The 17,961-nt window shown below is 44.3% G+C and overlaps 1 protein-coding gene across 12 annotated transcripts in view; it reads right to left on the bottom strand.

Annotated features, from left to right (window-relative positions):
• Arhgef11 (Rho guanine nucleotide exchange factor 11) overlaps positions 1-17,961 on the bottom strand; it is a 114,068-nt gene that overhangs the window by 17,127 nt on the left and 78,980 nt on the right. For 6 of the 12 annotated variants that reach the window (XM_052180195.1, XM_052180189.1, XM_052180194.1 and 3 more), the window contains 10 exons: positions 13,207-13,281; positions 12,888-12,989; positions 11,492-11,590; positions 9,628-9,670; positions 7,844-7,940; positions 7,603-7,725; positions 4,939-4,962; positions 3,173-3,317; positions 2,854-2,953; positions 2,027-2,056 (listed from right to left, as the gene is read on the bottom strand). In XM_052180195.1, coding sequence (XP_052036155.1) covers positions 2,027-2,056; positions 2,854-2,953; positions 3,173-3,317; positions 4,939-4,962; positions 7,603-7,725; positions 7,844-7,940; positions 9,628-9,670; positions 11,492-11,590; positions 12,888-12,989; positions 13,207-13,281 — 838 coding nt within the window. The remainder of the gene's footprint in view (positions 1-2,026; positions 2,057-2,853; positions 2,954-3,172; positions 3,318-4,938; positions 4,963-7,602; positions 7,726-7,843; positions 7,941-9,627; positions 9,671-11,491; positions 11,591-12,887; positions 12,990-13,206; positions 13,282-17,961) is intronic. The other 6 variants (XM_052180196.1, XM_052180191.1, XM_052180190.1 and 3 more) reach the window with 3 other exon arrangements.

Consider the following 17,961-nt stretch of genomic DNA (forward strand, 5'->3'; position numbering starts at 1 on the left):
TGCATCATCAGCTCCAGGGATCCGACTCTCTGGCCTCTATGAGCACCTGCACTCGTGTGCATATAACCCCGCCCCCCACAATTAGAAATAATAAACAGTCTTGAAAACAGAGATGATGTGGATGCCTGGTATCTTTTTCTTGCTCTGATGGGCTTAGCAGCCTTACCCCACCTTGTACAGTCTTGTTCTGTCTCAACGTGACAGAGAGCAAACTCCTCAAGCGAAGCTGCTCAGCTTTTTACAACCTGTTCTGGCCGCATACTCTCCTTCGCATGGGAGATGAGAAACAGACTTCGGCAGCTCTGAGCCTGAAGCTGGGACCACAGTAGCTCAGAGGTAGAGGAGCTTGGTTCCAATGACAGGCCTGGATTTCTAGGCTATTCTTCTGTTATTTTTTTTTCAAGAATTATTTTTATGGCTTAGGATAGCATGGGATGTCAATAACTTAAAATAATTCTAAGGCACTATTTTATATTGCCATTTTTACATAAAATGAATTCTAGCAATGGAAAATCCTGACCTTACTCCATTGTTCTTTTTCTACATGTACAAATTACTACAGAACCTAGAAAATATTAATCATTTTTTTGTACTTTTCTTTTGAGACAGGATCTCATGTAGCCCAGGCTATGTAGCTGAGGCTGACCTTGATTTCCTAATCCTCCTGTCTCAACTTCTCAAGTTCTAGGGTTATAGGAGTATGTCACCAGTACAATCTGAATTGTTGAACTGTTGAATTGTGTAGTTGTACACACGTGAGTCTACGCATGGCGTTTGCCCATTCAGCAAGGCTGACTGATGAGTGGGCCCAGGGAGCTACCTGCCTCTAACTGCTCCTCACGGCTGGGGTTACAGACACACGCCATTATGGCTGCCTTTTTTCCTTTCAGTGTATTTATTTAACGCGTATGTGAGCGGTGCCTGTATGTGCATGTCTGTGTGCCACTTTCATGCCAGGTGCCAGTGAAGCCCTGGGAGGATTTCAGATGCCCTGGAACTGGAGTTGGAGATGGCTGCAAACTATCATGTGGACTGTGAATCAAAACGGGCTTCTGGGAAGAGCAGCCAGCACTCTCAGCCACTGAGCTGCTGTCCAGGGTCAGCACACTTAGTTTTTTTATGAGGAACAGACTCAAGCTCTTATGGTTGTGTGGCAGGTACTTTACTGACTCAACTAAGCAGGCCAGCCTGGCTTCCAACTGAACATCCTCCTATATTACACTGAAGGGCCTAAGCAGGAAGAGAGAATATAAATAAAAGAGACATTATTAGCAACTTGTAATTTAATAAAAAAAAACCTTCAACTGATTATTACTTCATCGAATGAAAGCTGACCATTCTTGTTCCTCTCCCTGCAGTACACACTGAAGTCTAGTAGGATTTACTTCATATATGCAGCCCCTGAAAAGCTTGCATGTTGATGGCTAGGTAGCAGCTAATGAAGAGACCAGGAGGTGGTGAGTGTTTTAGAAGGAGGAGGTCACAAAGGCAGGCGTACCCTTGGAAAGGACACCTGGCCCTCTCAGCAGTTTCCCTTCTCGTTTCATGAGTTACAGAGTTCCTCTCCACATGCCGCACAGTCTTACCATACCACAAATCAACGGGAAAGTGATTATGGACTGAAACTTTTGATTAGCCTCAATAAACCCTTCCTCCTTTTAAGTTGCTTATCTCAATATTCTGTTACAGTGACAAGCTACTATACTCTAAACAGTAAAGGCCACAGGAAAGCTGCAGCCAAGAAAGCTGGTCTCTGTCAGAACCTCAAGGAAGGCCCGCTCAGGGAAGGGGGTTCCTATCCCTAGAAACCAGGTCAGGTAGCAAGGTCTGGCAGCTAACAGTGCAGAAGAGGGGCTCCAGCAGTCGGTGTTACAGAGAAGCAGGAGCAGAGAGAAGGAATACATAAGAGAGATGGAGGGAAGAAAAGGAAGGAACAAGGAGGGACCAGAGAGGACCAGACGGAAAAGGACAGCAAGATTCCAGAGGTGGAAAATTGATTCTAATGAGAAGAAAATGGTCCTTTTACCTTCCACAGGGGACAAGGGAATATGAAATGCTAAAAGAAAAACAAACAAAAACAAAAGTAAACCACGAAAAGTCAATTAATGTTGCAAGAGTCAAAATAAAAACCCTATCAAGCTGGAAAATGAGAAGGTGGTGACAAAACCAAAGGAGATGCAGGAATCCCTTCCCCCCTAGTGTTACCTACCAAAGTAGATGCAGGAGTGCCCCCACCCACCTCCTGCCCAGTGTCACCTACCAAAGTAGATGTATTTCCCCCCCCAACCCCAGTGTCACCAAGGTCTATGAAGGCGATTCCCGCTGAAACTCAGGACTGAACATAGCGACAGTTTCTAGACACATGACACACAGCTGGTAGGAAGGCTCGTTAGCGCTTCAGCCACCGACAGTGTCATGGAGCTTGTCCCTACCCCTGACACTCCTACTTAACTGTCATTTAAAACCTTCATCAAGGATCCAAAACACAAACAACAGGAGTGCACATAAACCCCAGGGAAGAAGACAAAGAGGGAACTAGAGAGCACACGGCAGTCTTTCCAAGGCAGAAGTTCTTCCACAGAACTATTCAGTAGCTACGGCTGCTTCTGAAGTTCTAGACTAAGACCCACGGGTAAGCATGGCCCCTTGGCTCGGAGACATTCACCTCACCTCGATGAGATTGCACTAGATGGGGCAGGGGAGAGAGAAGCAGTATTAAGAGCAAGCTACGGTCTTCAGAGTTTGGGCCTTGGCTTCCAGAAACACAGGAAGTCCCTCTACCTACTGGGACAGTGAGGGGGCTGAGTTCTCTACTAAAGAATGGCCAAGGTTTTTGCTTTCTAAAATACTCACTGCTCTGAGAAGAGCTCTTGGGCTTCCCAATGTATCTGAGGATGGGGTTTCGCTTCTTGTCCTCCAAGGCGTCCTTTTCTTTCTTGGAATTGCTGCTCTGCTGAGATAGGAGACATTAGTTAGAAGGTAGTTCCAACACTCAGACATGAGACTGGCCCTAAACAAATCACTGGAGAGCTGACTCGGGCTCATACCCTATTACCCTGTGGTCAGGTTTGGAGGAGAGGGGTGTAGCTGGAAGGCTGTGAGATGACGTTCCTGGTCTGCCTCAGCACAGAGCGCTGCTCCAGGACAGCTGTGCTTTGGGCAGTTCTGTTACCTTCTTGGTCTTAGGGAAGAAGGGCAGCCACTTGTCCTTGTCAGGGACAGACTGGGTCTTCTCTGCTGTGCTGGAAGGCCGAGACTCCCGAAGACGGATCCCAGCATGGCTCATGTAGGTATGAAGAGCGAAGCCCATGGGCGCACTGTGAGAAAGGAATGTTGTAAACCAGAAAGGTCAAGCAATGTTTCCTAACAAGGCTGAGGGAGCAAAACCTTGAGGACAGTCTCTGTACAGTCATCCCACGGAGAAGAAAAGGGGTAGTTATGAGCTAACATCCTCAAAGTGAAGTCTGGATGATCAAATGCAACTGCAGTCAGGAGCTAGCCCAAAGCTCGCTCCTCTGGCTCCCAAAAGAAATCTAAGTAGTATTTTCTCCCCATGGAGGGATGCTGGTCGGTGGATGGGAACACAAAGTCCCTAAAGCGTAAGGCCCTGGAGGATGGGCAGTCTGCAGCCAACATACTCACACACACACACACACACGCACACGCACACGCACACGCACACGCACACACACACACACACAAGAGTTTAAAGTAGGCCTGGGGCCTTCACCTTCCCCCATCCCTGAGAGCAAGGAAAAAAAGAGAGCAAAGGGCTATCAAGGGGTTTCTAGCCGCCACAAATGAAACTATTCAGAGCACTGTACTTAAAATATCTTTCGCCTGTAATTCAGTAGACACATTATTTGCTTCCTTGGCTTCATGGCCAGTCTCTTCCCTTGCAATGTGTGTGCAGGCCGGGAATGCAGACCCATTTTAAGCTGACAGGAAATAATTAAGGCTAATGTGTAGGAATTACATTAAAAAAAAAAAGCACCAAGGAGGTGCATGCTGCCATCAGACTCTTTTTACAAATTTTTTTATTTAATTAATTAATTTTTTACACTCCATACTTTATTCCCCCAATCCCCTCCCACCCCCGTTCACCCTCCAACCATTTCACATCCCATACCCCCTATCTCCTGTCTCCATGTGGATGTCCCTACCCCCCACCCCAACCTCTAAACTCCCTGGGGCCTCCAGTCTCTTGAGGGTTAGATGCTTCATCTCTGAATGAACACAGACCCAGCAGTCCTCTGCTGTATGTGTGTTGGGGACCTCATATCAGCTGTATGCTGCCTGGTGGTTCAGTGGTTGAGAGACCTTGGGGTGGGGGTAGGGGGGTGGCCCAGATTAATTGAGACTGCTGGTCCTCTTGCAGGATTGCTTTTCTCCTCAGCTTCTTTCAGCCTTCCCTAATTCAACTACAGGGGTCAGCTGCTTCTAACCATTGGTTGGGTACAAATATCTGTATCTGACTCTTTCAGCTGCTTGGTGGGACTTCATGCTAGGTCCCCTTTTGTGAGCGCTCCATAGCCTCAGTAGTAGTGTCAGGCCTTGGGACCTCCCCTTGAGCTGGGTTCTACTTTGGGCCTGCCACAGACTGGCTCTTAACACTACCATTTCTTTGGGAGGTAAAATCTTTCCTCAGGAAAAGAAGTTGGGAGGGAGATTCGGGGGTACTGTGGGTAGATACACAGCAGGCCTGAGAAGTCAGGAGGTGAGGGCCAGCCTGTCACAGCAAGGAGTAAAGCCAGGCAGTGGTCCCTAAGCATCAAGGATCTGGCCCCCAAGTGCTGCATGTCACAGTCAGTCATCTGAGGCCACCCCTGCACAGTCTCCTGTCCTGTCATGGGCGGCAGACATGAGAAACACAGGCAAGCTCAGTCCTACTTTCCCACCTTGACCGTTGCAAATGGACCACACCGTGGATTTGCTCACCTCCGATCTTCCTCATATTTGGACCTGAAATGAAAAAACAGATGACTTAGACCTGAGACAGGCTGTTCTCTGGTCAGAGACTGAAAGTCCTTTCTTGGAGGAAAGAGGAGGGATGGGAGGGGATACAAGGTCAGACTCAAGACTCTTGGTCATAGTTCTGGAGCCTTGTAGCCCAGGAGGTAAGAGGTTTTTATTTCCTCAGAGATTTAACTAGCACAATGATGATCATGACAACAATATCTTTCTAGTACAATAGGGGATGTGGCAAATTCAGTCTCTGTTTTCTGTTTTAAAGCATGAAGTCATCAGGAAGAAAAAAATGAAACCTGGAGCCTGATCCAAAAAAATTTATTGTAAAGAGGCAAACCTAACAGCAACTAATGTTTGGGTATTACTTTGGGCCAGGCATTTTTATAAGTTGTTTACACAATAAGCTCATTTAAATTTCAAAATACCCACAAGAAGGCTTCCACTTTGTAGGAACAAACTACCATTACTTTAAAATAGAGCTCCTGTAAGTTGGGCTCCCTCACAGAATCTCTGGACAGGCTCAGGTAGGTGCCGCTTCCATCCCAGAACCACTTAATGGCACCTTACTATTCAAGGCCAGGAGGCTGAATCTTCTGTGCAGCTTCCTTTCTGGTCCAGATGTCCTAGTCTTTCCTCTTTATTATTCATTAGCACTGCAGGTTAACCCCAGGGTCTTGTACATGTTAGGCAATCACTCTACTGCTGCATTATATCCTCGGCACTTAATTTTTTTGATTTTTAATCTTGGTCCTACTGTGTTTGGTTTTGAACTCAGTAGCCCAGGGAAGTCTTGACGACTTTTGCCTCAGCCTCTCAAGGTAGCTGGGTTTGTAGGCCTATTTCACTAGGCTCAGTTATTTTTAATTTTAGAGTGAGATGGAACCTAGGACCTCCTGCTTGGTAGCTAACTGTCCCACTACTGAGCTGTAACCCAAGCCCCCTCTGGCCCAGATCTGTCACCAAATGACAGATTTACACATGTAGCTGTCTCTTCACATCTGTAGTTTGTTATCCCAAAGAGACTGCAAACTTAACATGTCTAAAAGTGTTGCCTAAGTTACCAACCTTGCCTAGTGACGTCTTTTAGTGGCTAATGTAGGAACTTTTGGGATCTCTCCTTTGACTCTGGCACTCACGTTTTACGAAGCTCTCTCCTTGAGTCTACTGCTCAACTCCACTGAGAGCTGACTTCTAGTCACAACGTCCATGCTACTGCTTTACCATCAGTGGTGGGAGGTCCTATGGAGGAACCTTCTAAGTGAACTTCTTGGCTGTCCCATCTCTTGTAGCCCCAAAAGCTCCTCGCTTGCTAAGAGAAGACCAGACTCTTCTCCATGTCATGTGTTATCCTTCCCATGACCAGGCTCCATCACTTGCTCCGCACTCTGCTCTTTCTACACTGCTCCGTGCTCATCACTGTTCCTTAAATGCTGAGCACATTCTACTTGGCTTCTTCTGTCTGCCTTGGCTATTCTGCCTGCAGTGTCTTGCCCAAATGTCAAGGATAATTTAGTCACTGTCTTCAACTGAGTAAGTACCACTTTTTCCAGGTAGCTCACCTGGACTAGCCTATTTAAGTCTGCAGCCCACTGACTGGCATTCCTGAGCTTCTGTATCCTATTTCCTCCTATTGCTTGTTATCTTTGAGATGTTACCAATCTACTTCACTGCTAGATATTGCTGCCTCTTCTCATCACTGCATAATGCCCACAAAGGATATAATCCTTTGTTCACTGGATGCCTCATACAGTGGAGACACTTTTTATGTTTGACAAACTAAAAGGCTCATGTTATTGACACTGCCAAGGTCACCCAGGTAACTTTTGTCATTTAGTTTGTGAGGTCCAGAGAGGCAAAACAAATTAATTAAGGTCACTACTCAGTAAGAAATGCCAGGAATACAAACTGTCTGGGCTTAGAAATTCAGTCATCAACCCTGCCCTGGGATTCAAATCATGTACAACATATGCTTTAGAAAATGGGACTCAGGGACTGGGGAGAGAGTGGGGTTAAGACCACTGGCTGTTCTTCTGAAGGACCCGAGTTTGATTCCCAGCACACATGTCTGCAATTCTAGCTGTGGGGGTGGGGATTCCACACCTTCTTTTGGCCTTTGTGGGCACTGCATACACATGATGCACTGACTAACAAGTTGTGAAAACACTCGTATACATAAAGCCAAAGACAAGCAAACAAAAGCAAAGAAACAAAGTCCTGGAAAAGCACAGCAAGAGCAGCTGTGCTGAAGCTCCCAGGAAGGCGCTGAGTTTTTTGTGAAAAAATGACTGTTTTCTTTAAGTCAGTTCTGACCGTCTCCTGAAAACGCTCTATCCTCCTGGCAAGGGTGCAGTCTCACTCTGAATATCAGCCATGCCTAAACTCAGAGGCAGGGAAGGAGAAAGATCATGAAAGGGCTAGGAAGGGGAAGCAGAGAGCTCACTGTATTCTTGGACTGTCATAACCACTAGGAAGTGGTCAGCAGTTCTGGGCTTGGAAGTGGAGCCCTCCGCACAGAAGTGCAGCAGATCTCCGGTCTTTTGGTGAAAGAGATGATGCAAGAAGTAGAAAACAGACTCACAAGATCTGCCAGCCTGTCTGTAAAGCTCAGAGGTAGGAGATTAATTGAACACTCACAAGATATCTCCAAGGGCAGCCAGCTGCTTCTCAGCCATTTGGCGCTCTCGAAGAGGGTCCCCATCCAGGTCCAGTAAGTCATTTTCACCATAAAGGCTGCCCAGCCCCAGAGTGCGCTTTGATCTACACCAGAGATAAAACAGGGAAACAAATAACATACTGAGCGGAAATGTATATGCCCAGAAAGAGGAAATGAGATACACCCTCCAGAGGTACAGAGAGAACAGAGGGCTCTGCAAACCTATAGTCATTGAGCTGCTCCTGGATCTCCAGCATGACCACCTCCTGAGCTTCACAGAGCACACTGCGAGGGTCCTCGCTGTTTCGCAGGCGTAGGTCTGTAATGGGAGACCAGGGAAGGAAGAATAAAAAGGTGTTGAGGAGAAGGAAGAAGTGGAGGGAGGAGGAGGAGGAGGAGGAGGAGGAGGAGGAGGAGGAGGAGGAGGAGGAGAAAATAATTTTTTGCTAAGCACTATAAGTGGTTTTTGTATCCTGTGATGCTTGGTAGAAAAATTGGCTTTTTGGCCCATTAGGCTGAAAGCAGGGGAGGCCTGCATTCTTTTGCAATCAAAAGGCAATGATTTTTCTTGTTTGATGAAAGACATGCTTCACTTATTGTATGTGTGTGTACATGTGCCATGGTGTTCACGTGGAGGTCAGAGGACAACTCTGTAGAGTTGGTTCTCCTCTCCCCACCTTTATGTGGATTCCACGAACTGAACTCAGGCTGTCAGGCTTAAGGCTGAATCACTCTTCGGTTCCTATTAAAGTAAAGGATATAATTACTCTCTGGATGTCTAATGCTCCATGAGAGGAGACACTGAAGCCCGTTCTCATTGGATATATGCTTAAATGTCTGCTGATGTCAACATGGGGTCTTCTTGTACACTTATTCCTTCTACTACCTTGGCATCATTTCAAAGGCCTAAAAACCAGAGACGTTTCATACTTCATGGAACCAAGAGATGTGCACCAACCTCTCTTTCTCTCTCTCTCTCTCTCTCTCTCTCTCTCTCTCTCTCTCTCTCTCTCTCTCTCTCTCTCTCTGACATAGGGTATCACCATGTAGCTCTGGCTGTCCCAGAACTTCCTGTGTAGATTAGGCTGGACTGCCTGACTCTGCCTCTTGAATGCTGAGAATAAAGGCATGTGCCACCACGCCAAGTTTTTCACTCTATTTTTGAGTAAGCTGCTTTGCTGTACATATAATTACATATAATTTGCTCTCCCTGGGTCTTTGCCATTAATTGTTTCTTTCCAAATGTAGTTCTAGTTTGTAAAACACTACCTGTGCCCAGCTTAAGGTTTTTTTTTGTTGTTGTTGTTTTTGTTTTTGTTTTTTTGAGACAGTCTCATACATCCTAGACTGGCTGGCTGTGTAGCTAAGGATAATCCAGACTTCTATCTGCCTCTGCTTCCTGAATGCTGGAATTACAGCGGAGTGCCACTACCCTTGGCTTATGGGTGCTGGGGTTCAAACCCAGGGCTTACTCTGGAATGGGGAGGACCAGAATCATCACCTGTTTCTTGGTCTTCACTCTGACTCTTTAGCAAACAAACCCCCCTAGAACCAGCCAACTGAAAAGTTCTCCCAAGTCAAGAGTACAGAGGTCTAGTACCTGTACATGGTAGGTGGGTTAGAGTAAGGTTTGGTCTCTGTAATTTTACAAGTCACCCACAGCAATCTGTCCTTGCTTAGAAATCCTTGGTTAAGTCTAATTTCCTCTTCTTCAAGTAAGCCTATAAAGTAAGGTCCAGGGGTCCCAGGGAAGGTTGGAAGAAACAACAAACTCAGGTTTCCTAACTGCTCCAGTGTCATTCTGTGACAGGGCAGAGTTAGCTCTTAGGTCATATCTATTCAGACCTGTTCCTAAGTGTCAAATGTTTTGTTTTAATCATCTATGGATTCTGCCCCCAGTACAGAACAGTTATCCAGGGTCAGGGACTCTGACTCTGTCTCTGATGTTTCCTGAGAGTTCAGGACAGAGGGCACTAAAAAGGCAACCTGACCCACGAGCAACTTACCGATTTCAGCCTGCAACACCTCAGGGATCTTCACTCTGAGAGGCTGTAAAACAGAAAGTGTGGGCAAGAGTGAGGCACTGAGAGGATTGGAGTGTGAGGTGCCCAGGGCCTGGTCATGCGTGTCTTCTCCTGTCTATAGCAACCCTTGCCTTTTAATCTCTTCTGACTTTGGATATGAATTCTAGGCTAGGACTTTGGGAATGGTACATGAGTTTACAAGGCAAGTGGATACTACATTTTGAGGGTAGCCTAGCAGATTTTTAACTCTGATTCAAGGAATATAGAATGGCATGTTCTAAAACTGAAACAGTGTTAAATTAGCTGCTAGACTCTCCTTTGCCTCTGAGTGTTCCCAAGAGGATAACCTTTGCTTTCTTCCAGGTAGCTGCTTCTCCCTTTGCTACCAGGGAAAACTGGGTGTATGCCACCTAGTCCGGCATGATACTCTGGCATGTGTCCTTAAATCACTTGCCATGTGGCTAGATGTTGGTATGGTTTTGTAAATGATGGCAAAGTATAAGGCAGCTCTAATCTCTTTACTCAAGACCCACGGAAGGCAGTAAATGCAAAACATTGAGGAAAACCAAATTTCCCCAACTTCATTAGCCCTAGTTGTCGACTATGAGAAGAATACAATCATTTGGAATTAGTGTAGCTGATCAGATTATAAAGTCATGATAGGGAATGCCATCTGCGGGCAGACGCTCTGGCCAACAGGATCCTGACCCACCCTGAGAGCCCAGCTCAGACGCAGAGGAGCACTCCTCCTAGACATCTGGGCTTCCCTGCAACGCCTTCAGAGAAGGACAGCAAGGCTGGCCAAGTCTTGGAAACGCGCACTCTCCTTGCCTCACTGATCCAGATTATCTGCTATTCTTGGGTCTGTTTCTTCAACCAGGGACAAAAAGACAGACAAGGCTTGGGGAGTAATTAAAACACCCATCTCAGTAGCTCTCAGCTTCCTAATGCTGTGATCCTTTAACACAGCTCCTCACGCTGTGGTGACCCCCAACAATAAAATTATTTTGTAGCTCCCTGTAATTTCACTACTGTTACAACAAATCATACTGTAAATATCTGTGTTTTCTGATGATCTTGAGTAATCCATATTAAAACCCAAAAGAGGTGTTGATTCACAGGTTGAGAACCGCTGTTCTGTTTCTAAATATTCTGAAGAGAGGTAGTGTGTATTTTATATGTGGAACTAAAAAGATACAGAGGATATAAAACCTTTAAATTAGAAAAAATGTTCTTATTTTATGTGTTTTGCCTATGTGTATATCTGTGCAACATGTGAGTGCCTGTCATATCCCCTGGAACTGGACTTACAGATGGTTGTGAGCTACCATGTGGGTGCTGGGAATCAAACCTGGGTCTTCTGGAAGAACAACCTATGCTCTTAGCCACCAACCCATCTCTACAGCTCTATGGGAGATAAATCTTTGAGAAGCAGGAACAGAATCCGGGAATCCTAAAAACTTGCCTGTAGCTTTCGGGTGTTGACAACCTACCCATGAGACCACGCTATCACAAAGGCTATCTCCCACCCTCTCCAAAAGAAGAAACGTAAGAATCAGCATCTGGTGCAGAGCCCTGAGTCCTACTTTATGGTATAAAATGCCCATGATGCTGGCTGATCCAGTGTCCTGTTAGTTCATAGAAGGAAAAGCCAAGCTGACAGGAGAAAGCTCCTCCAAGAAGAAGCAGCACTGAAATCAAGATGAGTGGGGACCATCCTAGTGAACACATTTTTGAAATATTAAAAAAAAAACAACCCGTCTCTATTTAGCTTTAATATTTTGTTTGGTTTTCTTCTGCTTGTGGTACTGACTTAGAATTGTAATCTAACTCATGATGGTCTTACCGCATTTTTCTCTAGGAAAATATTCCAGATGTCTTTCCCCAGACTTCGGGAATCTTTGGGATTTGTCTGCTGATAAACTTCTGAACACAAATAAAAAAGCTACAACAACAGAGAAGTTGGGTTAGAGCAGTGGATCTTCCTTCATCAGGGATGACTTTACCCTGGGGGACATTTGGTAATGTTTAAAGACATTCTGACTTGTTACATTTATTAGGTGGTGGTCCCTACTGCCATGTAGGGGTAGAGTCCAGTAAGTGGGTAAATATCTCCAAATTAAGACAACCTCCTACAGCAAAGATTCTTCCTCTAAAATGCCAACAGTTTTGAGGCTGAAAACCATAAGCAACCTCAGTTCCTCCCATGACCACATATCAGGTTGGCTTCTCCTCTACTGTCTCCTTCCACACTCAACATTTCTTGGTGCTTCTTCACATGTTTATGCATTATTTCTGAAGAACTTTTATTTTGCTTCTCTTGGTGAGACTTTTCAGGAATGCTTTTGAGACATCAGCAATCAGGGCTAAACAAACAGGTATTCAATGAGTTCCTTTTGAGCAAATCAATGTTTGCTCTACCCTCTAATTCTGATATTCCCAGAAAGAAAATAAAAACAACTCATTTCTTGGGCTTACTCTGAAAAACACAACTCTGACCCTCCTCTCCCACCATCCCTTGTTTCTATGCAGCTTGGAAGAATGAGAGGGTATGGAAGGTGGCGGCTTTGAGGACCGCTGGGGACACTGTAGACTTTATCCCTTTTCTCCTATGTCTTTTTGTTTTTGTTTTTTTTGGATTTGGTTTTTTTCGAGACAGGGTTTCTCTGTATAGCCTTGGCTGTCCTGGAACTCACTCTGTAGACCAGGCTGGCCTCAAACTCAGAAATCACCTGCCTCTGCCTCCCAGAGTACTGGGATTACAGGCGTGCGCCACCACCACCCAGCCTTTTTTTTTTTTTTTTTTTTTTTTGAGACAGGGTCTCATGGTGTAGCCTGAACTCAAGAGACTATTTGCCTTTGCTTCCAGAAGCTGGTATTCCTTCATGTATCACCTTAGAAGGAAGATTCTTTAGTGCTTTGCCCTACCAAAAGTTTTTATAGCACCACTGTAAATCTGCAAGAGTGATTCTCTTAACTCCTGGGTCAATTTGTATCTGCTTTCATTTAAAAACTCTGAAGACTTCCTAAACCAATGGAGAACAACAGTTTTCCTGGCCTAGATCTTCTTGCTGCTCCTTAGGCTACAAGTATGGCTCTATTCTGTCTCTGTCCTTGAGATGCCCGACTTTGCCTATGGATTTAACATTAAAAGCTAGATACATAGAGAGATCAGACAAAGTGATCAGAGATTCTCTGTTGAGTACAAGCAGGACTCAAACAGACTGACATGTCTGACTTACCAGGGGGCCAGGGTCTGCCTGAGAGAAGATGTAACGTAGAAAAACTACCAAGTAAGCTGGATGTGACTTCAGTTTTTCAAGATCTTGGAAGATGACGTCACTCTAGAAGACAGAAAACTGAGAATGGCTGGGAGGCACAGAGACAGGAGGCAGATAGCAAACTTTACTCCCATGCTCTCTGTCTTCACAGCTCTGTTAGCTGAGCCTCCTTCCCCACTGGGTCCTTTCATAGCTGATGCCAATCAAACTTCTTCCAGTCAAGGGCAGTGTGGGTAAAGCAAAGGAGGAAAATTAAAGGAGTAAACCAGAAAACTGTTACCTCATTGTTGAAATAACCTGGGTCATAATCTTCCTCTGGGCCAATAATCAGAGGCTTTGGGCTTTGATCTATACCCTGAAGGAAAGAGTTGAATTATAGAGATGAGAGATTACAGAAGACATAGATTCAACTTTCTCCAAAATATCCATTTAGCAGCCTAACTTTAAAAAGGCCACATGGGTCTTACTAGCACCCCAAGGTTCAGCACTGACGTAGTGATTTCCTCTCACAGAAAGCCAACTGCTTTTGGATAGGACCCAGAAGACACAGAACAGTCCGGTCACATGACACAGGAAGATGGGAAATTGGTAAAATGTTCTCTTTCTGTTTGCACAATATGAAGAGTGAGTGTCCTTTAACAAAGTAAAAGCTAACAGCACCTAATGGACAATTAGGTTGGAGACATGTGTTTTCCTAAACAAACCAAATCACCACTGTTCTCCTTAAACGGCACTCTTAAAATCTAACGTGGCAGCTACCACAGTGCTGCTGAGTAGTGTGGACAGCACGTGTACAAATGAATAACTGCAAAGGAGACCAGAGCAGCATATCTGCCTCTCCTTCCCACAGGATGGGCTGATCTTCCTCAAACACCCACACACGCTGCTTTCCTTGTCTGCTTAACAATCCATACTAGATCCCCATTCCCTGTTAAACCCAGACTCTCTACTCTGGTTTTTCTTTTTCTTTTTTTCTTCCATGGATTTTAATAAAATATTACTCCTGACACCAGCAATGCCCTTCAGGAGGCTTTACACTACAGAGCTTTTCAAATGCTTTCTAGGTCAGATTCTTCTAAAGGTTCCCTGAGATACCAAAGGTTTTTGATGTTTTTTTTCTTTTTTTTTTGATTTGGTTTTTTCGAGACAGGGTTTCTCTGTGTAGCCCTGGCTGTCCTGGAACTCACTCTGTAGACCAGGCTGGCCTTGAACTCAGAAATCCACCTGCCTCTGCCTCCCAGACTGCTGGGATTACAGGAGTGCGCCACCACCACCCAGCTTGATGTTTTTTTTTTTTTTTTTTTCCTGAGACAGTCTCACACTGAAGCCCTGGCTGTTCTGGAACTCACTATGTAGACCAGGCTGGCCTCAAACTCACAAGACCCACTTGCCTCTGCCTCTGAGTGCTGGGATTATGAAAGACTTTCCAGTGAGTACACTCCTCCATTTTTAGTGACTCTCTAAACTAGCTTTGCTTCTGGAAGCACCTACTTTACTGACACCCTTCCTCAACATGCACGTCCTAATGCTGCTTCTTATCTTCTGGTTTTCAAGACCATTACTCACCTCTAAGCCCAGGAAGACTGAGAGGCTGTGAGCTACTCACACATTCAAAGCCACAGTTAGGCTGGCAAGCTGTGTCTGTGCTTCTCAGAAACACCCCAAGGCCCTCCACTCTTGCATCACCTAGTCTTTGAAGCCCATGCTATCTAGATCCCCTAGAATATTTGGTAAAAGCATTAAAAAGATGAGATTTGAGCTTGTCTGGGGAAGATGTTTTAGAAGTACATTTATTTGAATGATTTGTATAGGTATCTATTAGATGCTGAGCATACTCTCCATACTTCCCCCTTTCTAGTGCCTTATCCTCCTGTCGGTCCCTTTTGTCTCTGGGGACAGTCATTTCATGTATATATGATTTTATATATCTATAGAAAGCCAAGAAATAGCAAATAAGCAAAAATCACATGTTATTTGTCTCTCTGAAATTGGCTTTGTTCTTATGACTAGCTCTAGGTGCATACATTTTTATGTAAATGACATGAGTTGGCTCTTTATATGGCTAAAAAAAATTTCATTATATATACACACCACATATTCTTTTTCCCTGTTGTGCTGATGAATACCAAGGCTGGTTCCATGACTCAGTTACTGTGAACTGTGCTGCTGTAAACATGGATGTGTACATGTCTATAATCCTGACCTGGAACTCTCTGGCTAAATATCTAGGAGTGGTATAGATGGTCATTGCTGTACAGAAATTTTCTCTAAGATCAAACATTTTATGCTACTGGAAACTCCCTATGACTCAGAAAGTAAACAACTCAGAAGATTCAGGAAATCCCTGAGGTTTACTGGATACACTAAGCCACTCCTTCCCCAATCATATAAAAGCAGTAAGGACTGCTGAGAAATACCTTCAGACTGACTCAACTACCTGGAAGAGACTCTCTCCAACCTGTCAAGTTGACAGTTGACTAAGTTCCACGGTGTATTCTAGATTTCCAGCTGTCATGGCCTGTCACTAATGCTAGGGTTGGATATTGAGGATGCCTCTTATTGAATATTTCTGCTCCTATAACCAATTTCTACCCATATTCCTGTAAGTAACTCCAATAAAAACTCAAGTATACCAAGTTGTACTTTAGTGGTATCATCAGGTCCCTATCTGGGTTAAGCAGTTATTTGTTCAGTTTGCCCTGGATTAGTGTCACACAATAGTCATATGAAAGACCTACTTTTAGTTTTTGAGAAATCTTCATATTGATTTTAATAGTGGTTAGGACTAGTTTATATTACTACCAGCAATATATAAGGGTTTTCTTTAATCTACACCCTCATGTTTTATGTGTTTTCTTTCTTTCTTTCTTTTTTTGTTTTTTTTGTTTTTTGTTTTTTTTTTTTTTTTTTTTGAGACAGGGTTTTTCTGTGTGGTCCTGGCTGTCCTGGAACTCACTCTGTAGACCAGGCTGGCCTCGAACTCAGAAATCTGCCTGCTGGGATCACAGGCGTGCGCCACCACGCCTGGCCTTTACGCGCCTTCTCAATGACTGCCATTCTGAACGGGATAAGATGGGTCTTAGTACATTTCTTTCATGGCTAGTGAAGCTAAGTATCTTTTCATGTTTATTCATCATTGTTTTCCATATTTTGAGATCTGTTTCTTCACTTCATTAGTCCATTTACTGACTGGGTTTTTGGTTTCTTACTTTTGTTTCTGTTTGTTTGTTTGCTTGTTTGTTTGTGTGTTTGGAGACAGGGTTTCTCTGCATTGTTCTGGCATTCCTGGATCTCACTCTGTAGACCAGGCTGGGCTCTACAGCTCCACCTGTCTCTGCCTCTCAAGTGCTGGGATTAAAGGCGTGTTCCATCATGCCTGGCTTCCAATATAAATTTTTTTTTCTGAAAAAATTTAATGCTATTAGATTCTAATTCATTACAACAAACACTGTTCCTAACCTCTGCTACTGCTATAAGGTTCACCAAAAGGCTCTCAGTTTGAAAATAACACTTCCAAACTTCCTTACACCAATGTCATGCAGTATGAGGAGTTTTTGTTTGTTTGGAGATAGGGTCTCACCAAGTAGATCAGGCTGGCCTCAAACTCACAGTGTTCCACCTGTTACACCTGGCTTACCATGAGAAATTTACCACTGGTGAAATTCACCACTGTGAAATCACCAAAATGATTTCAGGAGAGATATTAGTGAGGCTGGAATCATTTTATGAAGTGCCGAGACATTACATTAAATAGCAGTGAGTCAAATTGTCAGAGAGTTCATTTCAGTTCCCATTTAATCCTTTGATTAATCAAATAAAGTTTCAGTCTGTTCTTAGTCTATCTTTACAAAGGGAGATTCTATTTCAGACTTAATTACTAGCAGAAGAATTTAGCTAGGCTGAAAATGTGATAATATACAAACTTTACTCATAGATAATAAATTTAAATAGACAAATGCTATGCTTTCATTAACTGATTTAGACTTATGTATTTTTATTTTACACGTTTGTGTATTTGCCTGCAGCCATGTCTATGTCCCACATGCATGCAGTACCTGTAGTGCCAGAGGAGGAGGTGGACTCTCTGGATCTGGGGTATAGATGGTTGTTGTCCTGGCTAGTTTTTATGTCATCTTTATACACGCTAGAGTCATTTGAAAGCAGGGAATCTCAACTGAGAGAAAAATGTCTCCATAAGATCCAGTTGTAGGGCATTTTCTTAGTTAGTGATTGATAAGGGAGAGCCAACCCACTGAGGGCAGTGCAATCCCTAGGCTGGTGGCACAGGTTCTATTAGAAAGCAAGCCAGTAACTAGGACTTTCCATGGTTTCTGCCCTGCTTGAGCTCTGTCCTGACTTCCTTTGATGATGAAAACCGTGATACAACAGTATAAGCCAAATAAACCCTTCCCTCTCCAGGTTGTTTGCCATAGTGTTTCATCACAGCAACAGAAACCCTAACTAAGACAGTTGTGAGCTGTCGTGGAGATGTTGGGAACCCAACCTGGGTCTTCTGGAAGAACAGTGGATGGAGTTAGTCATGTGAGCTGTGTATTTAGAAGCTGAGTTCTGTGCCCCTATACAGAGTGTAACCTGAATTTGGATATTAACCTATGTACTGCAAAGAATGTTCCCCATTAATCTCTGATTGGTCAATAAATAGCTGATGTTTATGACTAGGCAGAAAGGAAAGAAAGGCAGGACTGAGAATTGAGTGAGGGGTCTCCAGAGAGACCATGAGGGAAAGGAGGGAAGCCAGTGGGAGGAGGAGGTCACCATCAGATGGATTGACCATCAGAGAAGTGGCCAGGCTGATGGAGCAGAAGCAGGCTGGGAGACCAGCATTCGTGTGGGTTGACAGGTGGAAGGATTAGAATAGTTCAGAACCTGCCCGGCATAGCGACAACAGCTCATTAGTAAATCGTAGTGTTTTATGTTGTTGGAAACTCTCTACCCTACAAGAAGTAGGGTAGAAACCCCCTATAGTTATTAAGGACTAAAAAATGGTGCAATTACCCCCCCACAAAAATAATTA

This window comes from Apodemus sylvaticus, chromosome 4 (assembly GCF_947179515.1).
Source record: "Apodemus sylvaticus chromosome 4, mApoSyl1.1, whole genome shotgun sequence".
Taxonomy (NCBI): Eukaryota; Metazoa; Chordata; class Mammalia; order Rodentia; family Muridae; genus Apodemus; species Apodemus sylvaticus.